The sequence below is a fragment of the Plectropomus leopardus genome, chromosome 7 (assembly GCF_008729295.1).
Source record: "Plectropomus leopardus isolate mb chromosome 7, YSFRI_Pleo_2.0, whole genome shotgun sequence".
Classification (NCBI taxonomy): domain Eukaryota; kingdom Metazoa; phylum Chordata; class Actinopteri; order Perciformes; family Serranidae; genus Plectropomus; species Plectropomus leopardus.
This window is the reverse complement of record NC_056469.1, coordinates 18,590,408-18,605,278: the sequence shown is the minus strand read 5'-3', so window position 1 is coordinate 18,605,278 and position 14,871 is coordinate 18,590,408. Positions and strand designations below refer to the sequence as shown.

General features: G+C 40.3%; 1 protein-coding gene across 1 annotated transcript in view; it reads right to left on the bottom strand.

The window, feature by feature from the left end:
* Positions 1-14,871, bottom strand: part of nbeal2 (neurobeachin-like 2) — a 49,003-nt gene that overhangs the window by 25,955 nt on the left and 8,177 nt on the right. Inside the window, 18 exon segments of the mRNA XM_042490641.1 lie at positions 230-401; positions 1,136-1,228; positions 1,343-1,425; positions 1,635-1,965; positions 2,085-2,204; positions 2,537-2,669; positions 3,355-3,989; positions 4,144-4,242; positions 5,558-5,641; positions 7,183-7,269; positions 7,622-7,728; positions 7,857-8,160; positions 8,252-8,337; positions 9,565-9,647; positions 9,883-9,995; positions 10,517-10,598; positions 11,493-11,657; positions 11,866-11,954. Of these exon segments, the coding sequence (XP_042346575.1) occupies positions 230-401; positions 1,136-1,228; positions 1,343-1,425; positions 1,635-1,965; positions 2,085-2,204; positions 2,537-2,669; positions 3,355-3,989; positions 4,144-4,242; positions 5,558-5,641; positions 7,183-7,269; positions 7,622-7,728; positions 7,857-8,160; positions 8,252-8,337; positions 9,565-9,647; positions 9,883-9,995; positions 10,517-10,598; positions 11,493-11,657; positions 11,866-11,954 (2,866 nt within the window).

Below are 14,871 nucleotides of genomic sequence, written 5' to 3'. Positions count from 1 at the left end.
TCTGTACTGCCTAGTTTTACAGTCTGACTGGAGTTTGGTCTGAGTTTAAGAGAGAAGGAGGGATCTCTCTCTCGATCCACTTCTATACTCAATTGAAGTACAATTGGAGTACAATTGATTAAAGATGACCTTATTTATTTTACACAATATGTTATTATAATACAAAGCTATATGAAAATCTACACAGCATCCCTTTAAAGGTTGGTTTACCAAATCACAAAACCCTTACCTGCAGACTTGTTCAATGGCAGCAGCATGGCAGCCCGGCCTCTGGGGGAAGTCAGCTCTGGTCCCAGAAGGTCTGAGATCTCCTGACCGATATTGTAAACCTGCTCGGCCTCACACACCTGCTCGAGCAGTGGCAGCAAAACCCCTATACCTCCCACCACGTTTACAACATCCTGCAGAGAAGAGGACATTCATAAACACGATGTTTTTGTAACATCCAACATTAGTCTTTTCAGATTAAAACTTTTATCAACAAAAGGTACCTGCCCAAAAAGGAAGCAGCACAATGGCATAAAAACAGGAAGGTCAAGACAAAGTCATAGGCAGACATGTCATGACTGATATTTCACTTCTCACTTTGGTCACCACAGTTAACCCTTTGAAACCTTAATCGACAACAATTGTCTTGTGCTGCATTCAGACCCATTTCACAAGTGTTTAAACCTTTGAGAACCTTTGAAAATGGTTGATTTCTTTCAAAACAATGAAAATAAAGGCAACCAGCAACTCTGCAAGAAAATGTACTGCAAATTACAGAAATTAGTAGGTTTAGAAAATTATTTTTAAAACAGCAAGCGAAAAAATCTCCAGAGAATTATACTTCTAATTGTCATAATTATATATTACAAATTGTTTAACAGACAAATTATAATTGTTATGCCCCTTTTCCCATGCTAATATTCCTGATGTTATTATTGTTTGTTTGTTTGTTCATTTTATGTGCTTGTACTTTTTTACTAATTTCTTGCTTTCTGGGTCATTTCTTCATAAGGTGCTCATTGCCTTCATCCCATGCTTTTGTTTTTACAGGAATCAGGCCAAGTTGCCCAGGTTTCAAAGGGTTAATTGTTTGAATTATACAATAGGACACATCACAGCTAAAAGCTCAAAATGTTTCATATCTAACCTTGATGTCCCAGTTCACAACCCTGTGTCCAGTGAGCCTGCCATCATACTGGTGATTGGGTGACAGATCCAGACATATCTGGCTCTTAAAGGCCTGAAGAAAAAACACATGCAAACAAGAATATTTTACTGAGATTATTTATAATTTCCATAATGAAAGCAGAATACAAGATACAGTGTTAAGTTTTGCTGAATTTTGGTGTGTCACCTGTGGAGTGTAGTAGAGCAAAAGCTTGCTGTTGAGATCAGATAACTCTCCCTCTGCTTTGAATAAAGACACGTGATTGGGGCCTGTGGTGGAGAGCAGAAAACAATGTAGGTCATGAAACATGCAAACATTGCTTGGTGTATATGAAAAAACCTTCAAGACGTATTCTGTGATTTTCTTTACTACTGGTTTCCTGTTCATTTGATAATCTGGAAGATCTAAATGCTGAAAAAGTAAAATGTTGAATGTGTGCAACAATCTTTGCATTGCAGCAGAGCGTAAAAACGTGTACCTGCAGCATGCAGAGCTTTCGTCTGTGTCTGCTGCAGAGCCTCGTGGCAGATAAAGGCGGTGCCCAGGAGCCCATCCAGAGACGTGGGCGTTCCCCACTCGGTGTCCTGCAGTCCTGCTGCGATCGTGTGCACTGGGGAGTCCCCTGAAGACCCCCAGCGGCCTCCTGCAAATGTGGTTGGGAAGGACTGGGAACGGATGAGGGAAGGGCCATGTGTTGGGAAGGCAAACTCAGGAGAAGGACTGGAGCATGTAGACATGGGCAGGTTGGGGGAGGTGGTGGTGGTTGTGGTTCTGTGGCCTGCAGATCCGATGCAGCAGGAGGTAAAAGGCTTCAGGAGGGAAGTTCAGGTGGGGGAGAAAAAGAGGATGTCTGTTTAATAGAGAGGAACTAAGTATGTAATAATATGTCCATGCAGGATACATTTCATTTGATACTTGTATCAGTTACCTCACTGAAAGATGGAAAGCGAAGCTGAGCAGTTATCCGCTGCTCTCCATCGATGTAAACCGTGACCAGGTTCTGACCAAAAGGACGACGGCCGGGGATATGAACTATAGCCACTGAATGCTGGGATATACGACATGAAAAATCACACACATTTCTACTGGTGACAACACTGAAAATACATTTTTGTATTAAGAAACTGGAGCAACAAAGCCCCACAGTCACAGTTGACAGCTTTAATTTAACCATATTGATAGACCTCTCTGGTCTCTTCAGGAGGTACACTTTTTAATTTCTTAAAATAATTATGTTCCAAGGTTACAGGCCCAGACAACGCCACTTAGAAAAATGATGTGTGATTTTCCTCTTGATAGAATCTATTTTTATTTGGGACAGGCTAAATGAGGACAAATGTTGGCCAAAATCCTTGCTGTACTGCACATGTTCAAACTCACCCAGCATGAGTCAGCTAATGGGTGCTCTGGTAGCGCGACGGCCATGTAGTCTTTCTTAGTGCAAACAGCCACCACCAGCACACCCTCCATGGTGAAGAAGGCCTCCAGCCCAGTTCCGCTTGCTGTGAAGAAACTAAAATAGAAAATACATTCTGTTAAAAACGATACGTACAAAAAGAAGGGCTGTCAGCACATATACATGTTGATTTCACCTCTAAATTCAAGATATCTGAATAAGAATGTGTTCTATGGGTACACATGAATCCGCCCTTTACAGACTTGCCTACTTAATGCGTGTCCCATGCAGTTTGAGGCACAAGCCATGCAGTTTTTTGCATGCAGTTTAAATTTAACTTTAACTTTAAATAAAGTTATTTTGGTCTATATGTTGGGGCCCCTCAACAGTCTTGAAATTGCTCCCACCTACAAGCTGAGCATGCAGGTGCAGCTAATCAGACTGATGTTCGCAGGCAACCACATCACCAAGGAACTGCCAGAAACTAAATCCAAGAAGTTAACTACAGTGCTGCCAAATGGGTGGAAACTGACTACGGACGAGCCAACATTAGTTAACAAACGCTGTTATTTGATATGCAATCAAGAAAATCTGGTAAGAATTGCTTAACCTTGTTAATGTGGACTTCAAAACAGTTTTGAAATGAAATATAAGATAAGGAAATTGAAAACATGCAATCAAAAAAACATTATTAATCGTCATTATCTACTTAAATTCAATGATTAATTGCAATTTTAAAAAAATTAATCATTTGACAGCCCCAAAAAAAGGCTGCAATTCCACTTCTTGAAAATCACTGTACCTGTAGAGCTGTTTCCTGCGTGGTCCTTTTCCCATGTCATGCTGAGCCCCTGTGCTAGAGTTAACAGAAGGTTTACGGTTGTTGGAGAACTCCATGTTGAGGCAAAGCCAGGCGTGAAAGGCGAACCCGCTGCCTGGCCAGCGTTGGACCGTGGGCACCATAATACCAGCCATGGGGGGCGTAAGATCAAAGTACTGCAAGGCACTGTCCTGACCTTCTCTGGCCGCCATGGCCGAGAGCACTTGGATGATGCGAGCGCAGTAGGGATGCATCCTCCCCACCACTGCACCATTGTCCTGATCAACCCTGAGCAGTCTGAGCAGGCTCTTCAGCTCCTCTGGTCGCAGACACAGGGAGCCCAGGTCCTGCAGGAGGCCCAGCAGGGCATCTGCACACTGCCTGTCCAGACTCTGGGGCTGTGAGAGCACCTGCAGCAGAGCCCCCACCATGCCTGCCTCCACAGCAACAGTGCGACACGATAAGGAGCCACCACAGACGGTAGCCAGCCACTGGGCCACCAGCAGCTGAAGGTCCCTCTGGCCCGACAGGTCAGGCAGCCACTGCAGGAGCAGCAGCAAAGGCTGGTCGTTACTGATGCCGAGGTGATGAGCATGGGCATGCTCGCCCTCCACTGCCTGGAGACAGAGAGGCACAGGGAAGATGCAGACATGGACAATAACTTCAATTTAACAAGTGACAGAATTTAAACTGGAACAAGGTCATCAATAAGAGCTAATTGACTTTTACTGTCTGCACTCAGTGGGGATAACGAGGAAATGTGCGATTCACCATGTTCATCAGCTCCTGCAGAAGCCTTTTGGTGGGTTGACCTTGACTCTTCAGCACATCAAACAGTTGGGAGTAGCCAATCCTCTCCTTGAAAACCTCCTGAGGGGGATGGAGACAGAAATAGGCTTGAGAAAGCAGCTCCACGGGGGATAACTAGCTGGCACACTTCCATACATTGGAAGGGAATACAATGACATTTCTTAAATGAATGGAACAGCTTTCCTCACCAGGCTCTATGTTTTGCTGGCATTGTAAGCATCATAGTGTAACATACTTTATTATACATGCTCCCACCTTAGAATTATAAGTTTTTTTCTGCTTTCTGAGCAGTTTTGAGATACTGATCTTCAGCATTTTTGCATTCTAAATAGCCAAAATGAAAATGGAAGAAGTCTCTGTCATACATGAAAGAGTTATTCTTAGTGTACAAAATCAAAATCCCATCAGTTTTGTAAATGGGGATTTTAGGGACAGGTCAAAACTTTTAATGTTAAGAACTCACTTTCTGCTTGAAATTATAAGCTTTTATCTTGCAAACATAAAAAGAAACAATGATTTTCAAGGAATACAGTTTACTTATAATTTGTTTTAAACAAAAAAAAGTGTTGTAATAAGAGTGTCTACATGAATGAGAAAGTGTAATTTGATGCTTTTATGAAATTTTTAAAAACTTATTTCTTATTGTAGTACAAATCTTATTTTTCTTTATAAAAAAAGCATTGCAGGTTAGGTAGAGGTCATTGATAAATATTTTGTCCAGTGTAGAAGTCAATATGGTTGGTTATGAAACACACTATTCTGGAAACCATTAGTCTAAGTTTTCTTTGGGTTACAATGGGTTCACACTGAATGACGACCGCAATGCGTCACAAATGTTTCTCATGCTGATGAATTATCTCTCACCACATCAGTAATTTAGTTTAGACTAGCACACACTACTCTACTGAGCGTCCAGCAGGTATTTAGTCTAAATGTCGAGATCATTAACTGGAGACAAAACTTTTTTTTATGCTACACATAGATCATTAACTCATCAATATAAAAAGCAATCAGATGAGAAATATAAAAGAGCTGTTCATCCAGAAAAGACTCAGCTGCCCTGTTTGTTGCCATTTGTTTACAAGTTAGTCTTGACCTGACCAATATGGCGGTGCCACTGATGAATCACTGCAATGGGCTGACACAGCCAATGTGCTGTCTATGCATATATGTCTATGCCAAGAACCTTCTTGTTTTCTAAATAAGAAGTCCAAAAATGCGAATAACTTATAAAAACACATTCATCATGTTAATAAGTTGTCACGAAATAAGAGTATATGAATAACTCAATTTCGACAAAAAAAAAAGACAAAAAAGAATCTTAGAATTTGAGGGTGATGAGTTACATAAGAATGAGATTCGCAAAGGGTCTTACCTTAGCAGAGGGTGAGTTGCTCATTATTGCTGTAAGGACTCCTAAGGCGTGGACTGTAATACTGTCAGGCCCTTTCTCCAAAACCTACATCAAAATAACGACTGTGTTAAAATTATGTTGAGTGTGGCTTTGCAGAGCTACAAACCCACATCATCATGAGCTGTCACCAAAAAGTGAACATTCGAACCAAAAAAGAAACCAAACTCTGAGGAAACCTCCCATCAAATGAAGGACTATCTTTAAAGCGCAAGAGGAAGTACAGCACATTTCTTTTTTTTTTCCACACCACAATTATTAGAGCAGACTGGGTCAAAGTAAGTGCACTTCTGTACCAGTCACCAAACAATTGCCTCTTTATTAATCACTGATAGACCCCAGCATGCAAAACCCAAAGCCAATCACCAAAAATAAATAAAGAAAAAGTCTAAGGCAATCTGTAACTGTTGGTGGAAATTAGGCAACATCAAAACCCCAGGCCATAAGTCAGGTCTTTTACTCAAGCAGAACCGGTCACATGACAGAACAGCCAGAATACGAGGGAAAGAAGGAAAAACATGCTGTAAAAAAAAGACCATTTCATGCACTATGAAAAACACAGCATGCTCTGCCTGCCTAGTGCTGTCAGCAGGGAATTCAGCCTCTGATTACAAATGTGATATATAAAAAACACTCCCACACAAGCAAAGATTAATCCTCCCACTGATGATTTATTAATGGAGACCTATGATTTTTCATATTATATGTCTTATACATAGTGTTACAATGTTGTATGTTCATATTTAATGTGGCCAAAGTTTCAAATAATAAGGTAAATGTACGTAGAAGTAAAACCTTTGAGCAAAAACCCAGGCTCAGGCTATTTTGAACACTCTGTTTTCAACATTTTTTTTGTAACTTTTACTATAGTATGACGTCATAAAGTGCCAGATTTTTCTATGCACCTTATTCTTGAGGGCATTGCTGTAGAAATGATTACAGGTGCATCTGGAGACTGGAGATGAAAGGTCTGAATATCATATGCTCACTAAGCATTAGCATATGATGACTAAACGTTGATATCCCTGTCTGTCCAAAAGAAACTCTACACTTGGCAGCATACCTTAAAGCATGTGTTTATTAATTTAAGCTGAGAATGTAACATAAATAGGCTACTAATTTACCATACTTCTTTCTATTCACGGGTTTCTGAGCAACGTCATCAAAGAGATGCGCGTGCAGCTACGAGGCAGAAAGCGGCACTTTTCACGGTATTTCCAACAGGGCCAAACTTTTAAAATTGAGATAACAAGGATATACATTAACAAAATAGGTCCTCTATAACTTTTTAACATGCAAGCTAATGCCAGCTTGTCCTTTAATGTGTTTCAAGTTGGTTTCAAGCAGTCTAAAATGACAGTAAACTCTACCTGAATATTCCAGATGGATAGATGTACACACATGAAAAACAGAATTCCAGACAACAATTATCACATATAGCCCTGCTACCTGCTTTATTTACAAATGAGTGTAAGCCAGACATCCTGCTCGAGGCTTCCTGTTTAAATAGCTCAGAGCAGTTAACAAGTGAAGAGAAAACTGAGTTTCCTGCTGACAGACCAATATCAACACCAAGAGGGGGGAAGTACCTGGTCCACCTCGACCTCTGTGAGTAAACATGTAGTGAGGTCACACACAACCTCACGCTCCGGGCTACGCATGTTGCTCTGAAAGAGCTGCAGGGTATACACACACAGGCACACACACAACACAAAAAGACAGACAATTAGACAAAAAGTCATCTATGAGAGGTAATGGAGACAGGTTTGTTTTTTCTCTACAGCTGCAGCAGGACACATGTTGTAGTGGGGAAACACAGGAGGTAAGTGTATACATTTTCCTGATACTTCACATGGAGTACACAAAAAATGGTTTCACAGAGTATGTGACATCCAGGCAAACAAAAAAGGAAACAGACATGACATAAAGAAGAAGAAAGCGAACAGACTGACAAACAGACCAACTGACAGAAGGACAGATACAAAGAGCTGACAGAGCAGACACATTTTAGATGGACGGGGGTCTGACCTTGCTGTTCTGAACGAGCCTGAGGATGTGTTCAAAGCAGTTGTTGTTGAGGAACACAGCCTGCAGGACAGGTCTGTCTGGGCACTGCAGGATCTCAGGAACAGCAGCTGAAATTGACAACAAGGACGAGTTCATCAGATCTGGAGAAATCGATTATTTGGCCTTCATGCTGATAGAGAGATAAAAAATATGTATATGCTTCATGCTCAGCTGAACTTAGTGGTCATGCTCTTACTTAGCATTTGGCTCTGGAGGGAGATTAGGCTGTCCTCCCAGCTCTGCCTTTCCTCCTGCTCATTGCTAAGCGGACGGTTCCAGTTGAGGAGCTGGAAGTAGTCCTCCAGTATTGTCCTGATCTCCACCTGCCGCTCTGCAGGGCTGCTGGAGTGCAGGAGGTGGATCATCGCAGTCAGGCATTGCAGGGTCAGCCGTGGGAGCCCCGTGCTCTTGGGTTCAGAGGAGATCCAGCAGCACCAGACTCGCAGAACGGAGAACAGGTCCTCAACAGAGTGAGGGGTGATGGAGAGAAGGCCATTCTTCTGGAAAATAAAAAATATGGACAAAGTGACTCTCCTGTAATCAGTTTTAATTTGCATGTGTGGGGTATTAACAATAATGAAGAGAACAGACCTTTCCTCCACTGATGACAGCACCCTGAAGGTGAACAAATCTGAGTGTGAGGAGCTCAGGGATCTTCTCACTTTCCTGGAGACTTTCTGTGAACATGCATTCAATAAAAGAAACCATGTTATGCAAAACCATAGGTGGGAGTCTCTATGCAACTCACAATTTGATTCAATTATGATTTGGAGGACTACTGTGTGATATAAAGAGATTAGCAATGCATCCTGATGCATCTACATTTTTTTATTCTATACATGATTTATTTTTTCTCTCTGCAATTGCTCACGTGGAGTCATCCTCACCAAAACTCACCAGGTTAGCCAAGCTTGGGACATAAACAAGACACACACGATCCAAGGAATGTACTGTTCAGTCTTACAAAATTGTGACACATCACAATGTCAAGACTGTTTCTGTTTGCCTTTTTTAAGGTTTAATTTTTGGACATTTTTGTCTATTGATAGGACAACTGTAGATTGACAGGAAAGGTGGGAAAGAGAAGGGGAATGATTTTTAGCAAAAGGCCGCAGGCTGAAATCAAACCCAAGTCACAGCAAAGTACTCAAGGCACACACTCAACTAGGTGAGCTAGAGGTCGCTTAGTGAATTGGGTTTTAATTGTCCACTTATTGACTTTTCTGCATTGGGACATTATGTTTCAAGATAGAATCATGAAGCATCTAAGAACTGATTTTTTTTCCACCCCTGCAGGCCAGCTCTCATCTAAACCACAATAGAGAAAATCTAATCACAATGCTGTTCAAAAAGCAGTCAAATACAGTATACATTTTTGTTTGTATACAAAAGAATAATAAATATTCAAGGAACAATGGCTCAACAAAAACTGGAATCTAATCTCCGTCATTCAGAGTTATGTGAAAAAGAAAAGCCCAAGTCGTGCTTATTGGATAGGTATTACACAATGAACTCTTAACATTTCTAATTAACCCATGCTATTACAGTTTAATCTTTCTAAAATGTGGACATATGGAAACTTGCCCAGGCTGAGATTTCCCACAAGGCTTATAGATTAGTGCTCGCTGATCAAATGGGCTTCTATAATTAGAAATGCTCGGACTTTAGTGATTGAAACCTGATAATTAGATGCTGAATAATTAAAGTTTTTAACCAAAACCCAACACTGACCAGTTATTTTCCATTATAAGCAACATTGCAAGGAATGATTTACTAGGAGATTTGGAGAAAAGGTCACACAGATCTAAGCAGTGTTTACGCAGCAGTGGGAACAGTTTGATTCTTGTGGTATGTGAGGTCTGACAGATCAGAGTTGGTTGAGCAGACGAAAGGGAGTGTCTCACCATGGAAGAGAGCAGACAGCTCCTCTGGCAATGCCAGCGGGGAGAACTTATACTTGTTCCTCTCCAGCAAGCTCACCTCCTCCCTGCAACACACAAAGTCTCGAGTCACCGCACTGACTCACATCAAGCCGAGTCAGTGGGTAAAGGACTGCTGCTTATACTGCTGGCACAAATTAGGTTTGACCTCAAAGCTTAGAGGCAACAAGACTGGGTGTTAAACATCACAAAAGGTTGGGCAAGATATTGAATGCATACATTTTTGGGTCTTGGTGTGACTAAATTCCAACTCCCACACAGAGTAAAGCAGCACACACTCACCCAGCCAGGCGTCTCCTCCACGTCTGATAAGGGTCAAACAGACTCTCACACAGCAAAAGTCCATACTGCACAACTGTCTGCAGAGACGACTGCTCCCCTTGTCCCTTCTTTAGCTGTATATCATCAAAGTTTGGACATACATTACATCAGTAACTCACCTTCAGCATAGAAACACCTGTCTTTGACGTTCTTTTAGCAATACAACACATTCCAGTACAATGAATAGAAGCTCAAACACACACCCACTTCTCTTTTCAGAGAAAAAATGTTCTGTTACTCTTGTGTGAGGATGTTACATGCTATAAACCGTATAGATTGACTGTCTTCACTGTAAAATCTAGTTGATCTCACTTGCAAAGTAAAGTTAAGTAAAGACCAGTAATCTTAATTCATGTTTATCTTAGATCTTACTAATCGTAATTGGTTTCCTAGTTTGGTTTTTTTTTATCAAAATGAACTTTACTGATCTGATTTTTACAGTGTACTGTATGACACATCATTTCTCAATTTAGTTATAGTTTGGCAAAAAGGGCACTAAACAATCTTTACACCAAGATATACTGAGCATGCAGTGGAGCCAAGTGCCATCATCAATCACTAAAATCTTTCTCCTGCTTGTTTACATTGGGCTTACCTGGTCCAAACAGAAATTCAAAAGCTTGATGGTTTCGAAAACAAAACCAGGGGTCTTGTCTGGGTCGATGTTCTCCATATTCCTAGAAGTAGAAAGAAATTTGTGCAATTGAGTGTTAAGAAAACATGCTTAATTTTTAGCCAATAAAGCCATCTTAGGTAAAAAGAAAAAAAAGGATGCACAGAATGAAAGAGCACACTTCCTGACACTGAGTTACAGGCGTTTTGCACAATCTGCGTTGCAATACCTGGAAAAGCTGAAAAACTGTAATTTATCTGGTTCCCTTTATTACCTCCTTTGTTATTGATAACGATTTATTATTGAAAAATCTGTGAAATTCACAGCCAGTGACATCTTTTAAATGACCTCTTAAAACCCATTTTTACAGACTTGCTTTTATGTGATGTCTTTTCATTTTATTTTGCGCATTTCATGTATGTTTTATTTCCTTTTATTTTTGGTTTTATTGCTTCTGTTGTTTTTGGTCTATTTGTATTTATTTATATTGACATTTTGTGTCCTGCATATTTCATTATTTCTCCTTGATGTAATTATATCCTCACTCTACCACTCTACCACTCATCTCACTTTTGTTCAGTAGGACTGTTTGGCTTTCTGTTCTTGTATTGCCCTCTGTGTATACCATATCTGATTTTGCTTTTTTAGTAAAGGTGCTATATATAAAAAAAGCTAAAATAAATATTTTTTATTTTTAAACTATTATTAATAAAATGACCTAATTTTGTACATCAACTCATGTACATTTTTAACTTTTTTAAAAAGGCCAAATATTATTTTCTGCATGAAAATATGTCAAACAGCCTAATATCTATTATTATTACTAATATCTAATACTACAACATATTAGGAAAGAAATGATAAATGACCTGTGACGCTTATAATCATAATAGTTCCACTATGTAGCATGTTTATGATCCTGGTGATGAAGTGTATACACACCAGGCTGGGCCCTCACCTGCAGACGATGATAAAGAACTTGATGAGGAGAAGGGGGTGAGGGGTGGTGCCATTGGGTTCTGCAGGGTCGGAGAGGTGCACGGCACTCTGCCATAGCTGAGTGCTGAGGAACACCAGGACCTCCCTGGGGAGCAAGGGCACCTCGGAGCTGCACTCCTCCAGCCTGGAAGGTGGGAGGATGTGAAGATGTGGGAAGAGAAAGGATGGGAGGCAGTAGCAAAGAGCATTTTTATTAGAGGCTGTGTTTATACATAACATAAACATGTCAAAACAGTGTCTCTACATAGGGTCAGAGTTCATCCTGCTTTGGGGGAATACAAATAAGTGGGAGCTTCTAGCTGTGTAGTTTGTAAATAACTGTTACAACTCACCTTCGAGGCTCCAGTGACTGCACATCGATGAGCCTCTCAAAGGACGCCACAAACGCCTCCAGCCACTGCTGCAGATAGCCCACGTCTTTCTGCAGGAGGGAGGGAAGAACATATGAGGCAAGAAAGTGGCCTTCACGCCTCCAGCCCTATGCAGCATGCAGTGATAGTAAATAATAGTGTATGTGAAAAATGTGTACGGTTACACAAGACGCATCAATGGAATATGTTGTTTGCTTGTGCTCACTTTCTGTGCTGCTACTCTAAAATTGACAAGCTTTAAACTGTGACACATTGTGGCTGAAAACACTAAACCTTATGACCTGTTTTTGTAACAGGATGTTGCAAAGAGATGTAACTCACAGAGAGGAACACATGAGCCAATTCTTTCCCTTTTCAAAACACGGAGGTGAAAGAAACTAAATGTTCCTTTCTTTTATGTCATAAGTTCAAAACATTCAGTCAACTCTGTACACAGTGGCCAACATACAATAACAACTCCTTACTGTGCACATATCATTGTTTTTAACAAGGCATTCCTGTGTCCTTATAGTAGCATTTAGGATGGTTTTAATTGTGTGAGGATGTTTACATACAAACAGTGGTTATCACAGCTGTGATCAGCCTCTGCACTGCAACATATCCTGCCACTCTTCCCTCCTCTCGCCAGTCTCACATAGACCAAATAGCGCAAACGGGTCACAAGAGAAACAACTTTAATCTTATCTTTTTTTGCACATTTTATATAAAGCCATACGGCCACATTTAAGTCCTGACAATTTAAACGCTACTTGTGGGAACCCTGTGTTTCGAAATAAAATCACAAAAACACAGCACTTCTAGAAATGTCCCTTGTCTAGAAATGTACTGTGTGATGGAACATCCTGAACATTTTGATTAGCTGAGTATGCACAAAGCTGCTGCGCATGTTGTTTGACGCAGCCTCTGTAGAGTAGGCAGCGTAAGGGGAGACATGAGTTGTTTCAGACAGACTGACTCATTGTACACAAATAACATAAAGTACAACAAACAGCACATGGTACAATAATAAATCAGGTACTTCCCCTTAGCCAACAGGCAAATAGGTCAAACATAAGCAATGTGCTGTGTGCTGCAGTTCATGTACTTCAAAAGCTGCACCATGACAAAAACTCCACACACAAAGCTTCAACATACAGACTGTACTATAGCTCACCATGTAATGTGTAGCTAATTGTCACAGTTCCTCTAGCAAAGAGGAAATCTAATGTAGTTAACTCTGGAAACTACCACAGTTTTTCTAGTACTTCATTAATGTTAAATGTACATTACCAACTGGCATTGACTTATGAGCCAGTCCATCTCTCATTGTATGTGGCTGAGCAGGGTGCCAGGTTCTTGCGAACCTAGTCTCAGGTGAGCCTTCAGTGTAGTATCCAAGGAGCAGCTCACAAGCTGCACACACCGCTCCTAAACCAGGACCAGCGTCTGACTCTGCTTTCTGGTCCTCCAAATGCGAAATGAGTAACCAGGAAATGACATGTCACTTTAACCGAAGCTTACTTCCTTGAAACTCTGCCTCCTCGTTAAACCCCTTCCTATTTTACCTCTTCTGCTACAGTTGTGAGCAGATATGAGGGAGGCCTTGATATTTTTTTTTTTTTTTAATCTTCCCACAACAATGAAGCACTAGTTCTGCATTTTCACTTTCTAAATTTAACACGACAAAAAGATGTTGCAGGAAAAGCACTAGAATTCAACTTTTTCTTTTGGATTATGTCACTGACTGAGCCACTGCATAAAAGCACACAGACTAAAATGTAGGGTTGTGTATTGGCAATAATCTGGTGATACAATATGTGTCATGATACAGCTGTTACAATTCAATATATTGCAATATATACTGGAAGCAAGGGGATTTACTGCAATTTTTTATACCTAATTTTATAAAACTTGTAGTATACAGAACAAACCATCACCATATGTATTAAAAAACTAGAATTACAGACCCTTGCAGTTGTATACCTCTGAGAACCAATCAGATTGCAGTTAACATCCATGTCTGTGAAATCATGGATGCTTCACACACATCTTCAACATGGCAGCACAAATCTCTCAAGATTAGTGTCACCAATAGTATCTGACCAAATATCTCCCTTCTGTCCCTGAGATATGATGATGAGAAATGGCCAGAAAAGTGTTTTTGCAGAACATTATGATGTCACAGTGAAGTTGACCTTTGACCTTTTGAACTGAAAATATCATCATAGATATTTGTGTGAATGTTGACAGAATTAGCGAATTAATTCTGGAGTTTTGGCTAAAAACATGTTTGTGAGGTCACAGTAACCTTGTGACCAATGACGACAAAATTCAAATCAGTGTATCTTTGAACATTTGTGCCAAATTTAAGGAACCTCCCTCAAGGTGTTATTGGGTAGACAAGGTCACAGTGACCTTTACCTCTGACCACCAAAATCTAACTGTTCGTCACTGAGTCAAAGTGGAAGTTTGTGCCAAACTTTTAGTTGTAAACAATTAAAAATTGATACAGAGTTTTTGAAAATCGGTACAGTGTCACAAAACATAATATCCCAATGCTCCTCTTCATTGATATTTCCTTACACCCCAACTAAAATGTGACAAGCTGAAACAAAGAATGTGTCATCATATTAAGAATACTGTATTTTCAGTTAGAGATAGCTTGGTTCATACCCATATCATGTCACTGTAACCATTAGACACAAAATCTTGATTTAGCAACCTATTGAAAAAATACTAACGAAATGATGTAAATCACACTGCATAAAATATCTGCATGTACTCTGTGAAAACAGGAAAGCTAATCAGGTAACCTATTGTTTTGTACCTCCAACATGTGGACAGTCAGGTATTTGAGACTTGATTAGGAGAGGCAAGGACGGCAAGACATATTTGCAACACTCCTACAGCTCTGTATTACTTTCCAATAAAATATTTTGTAGCTGAATGGCTAAATCATTGCTAACATCACTCAGGATCATAACAGAT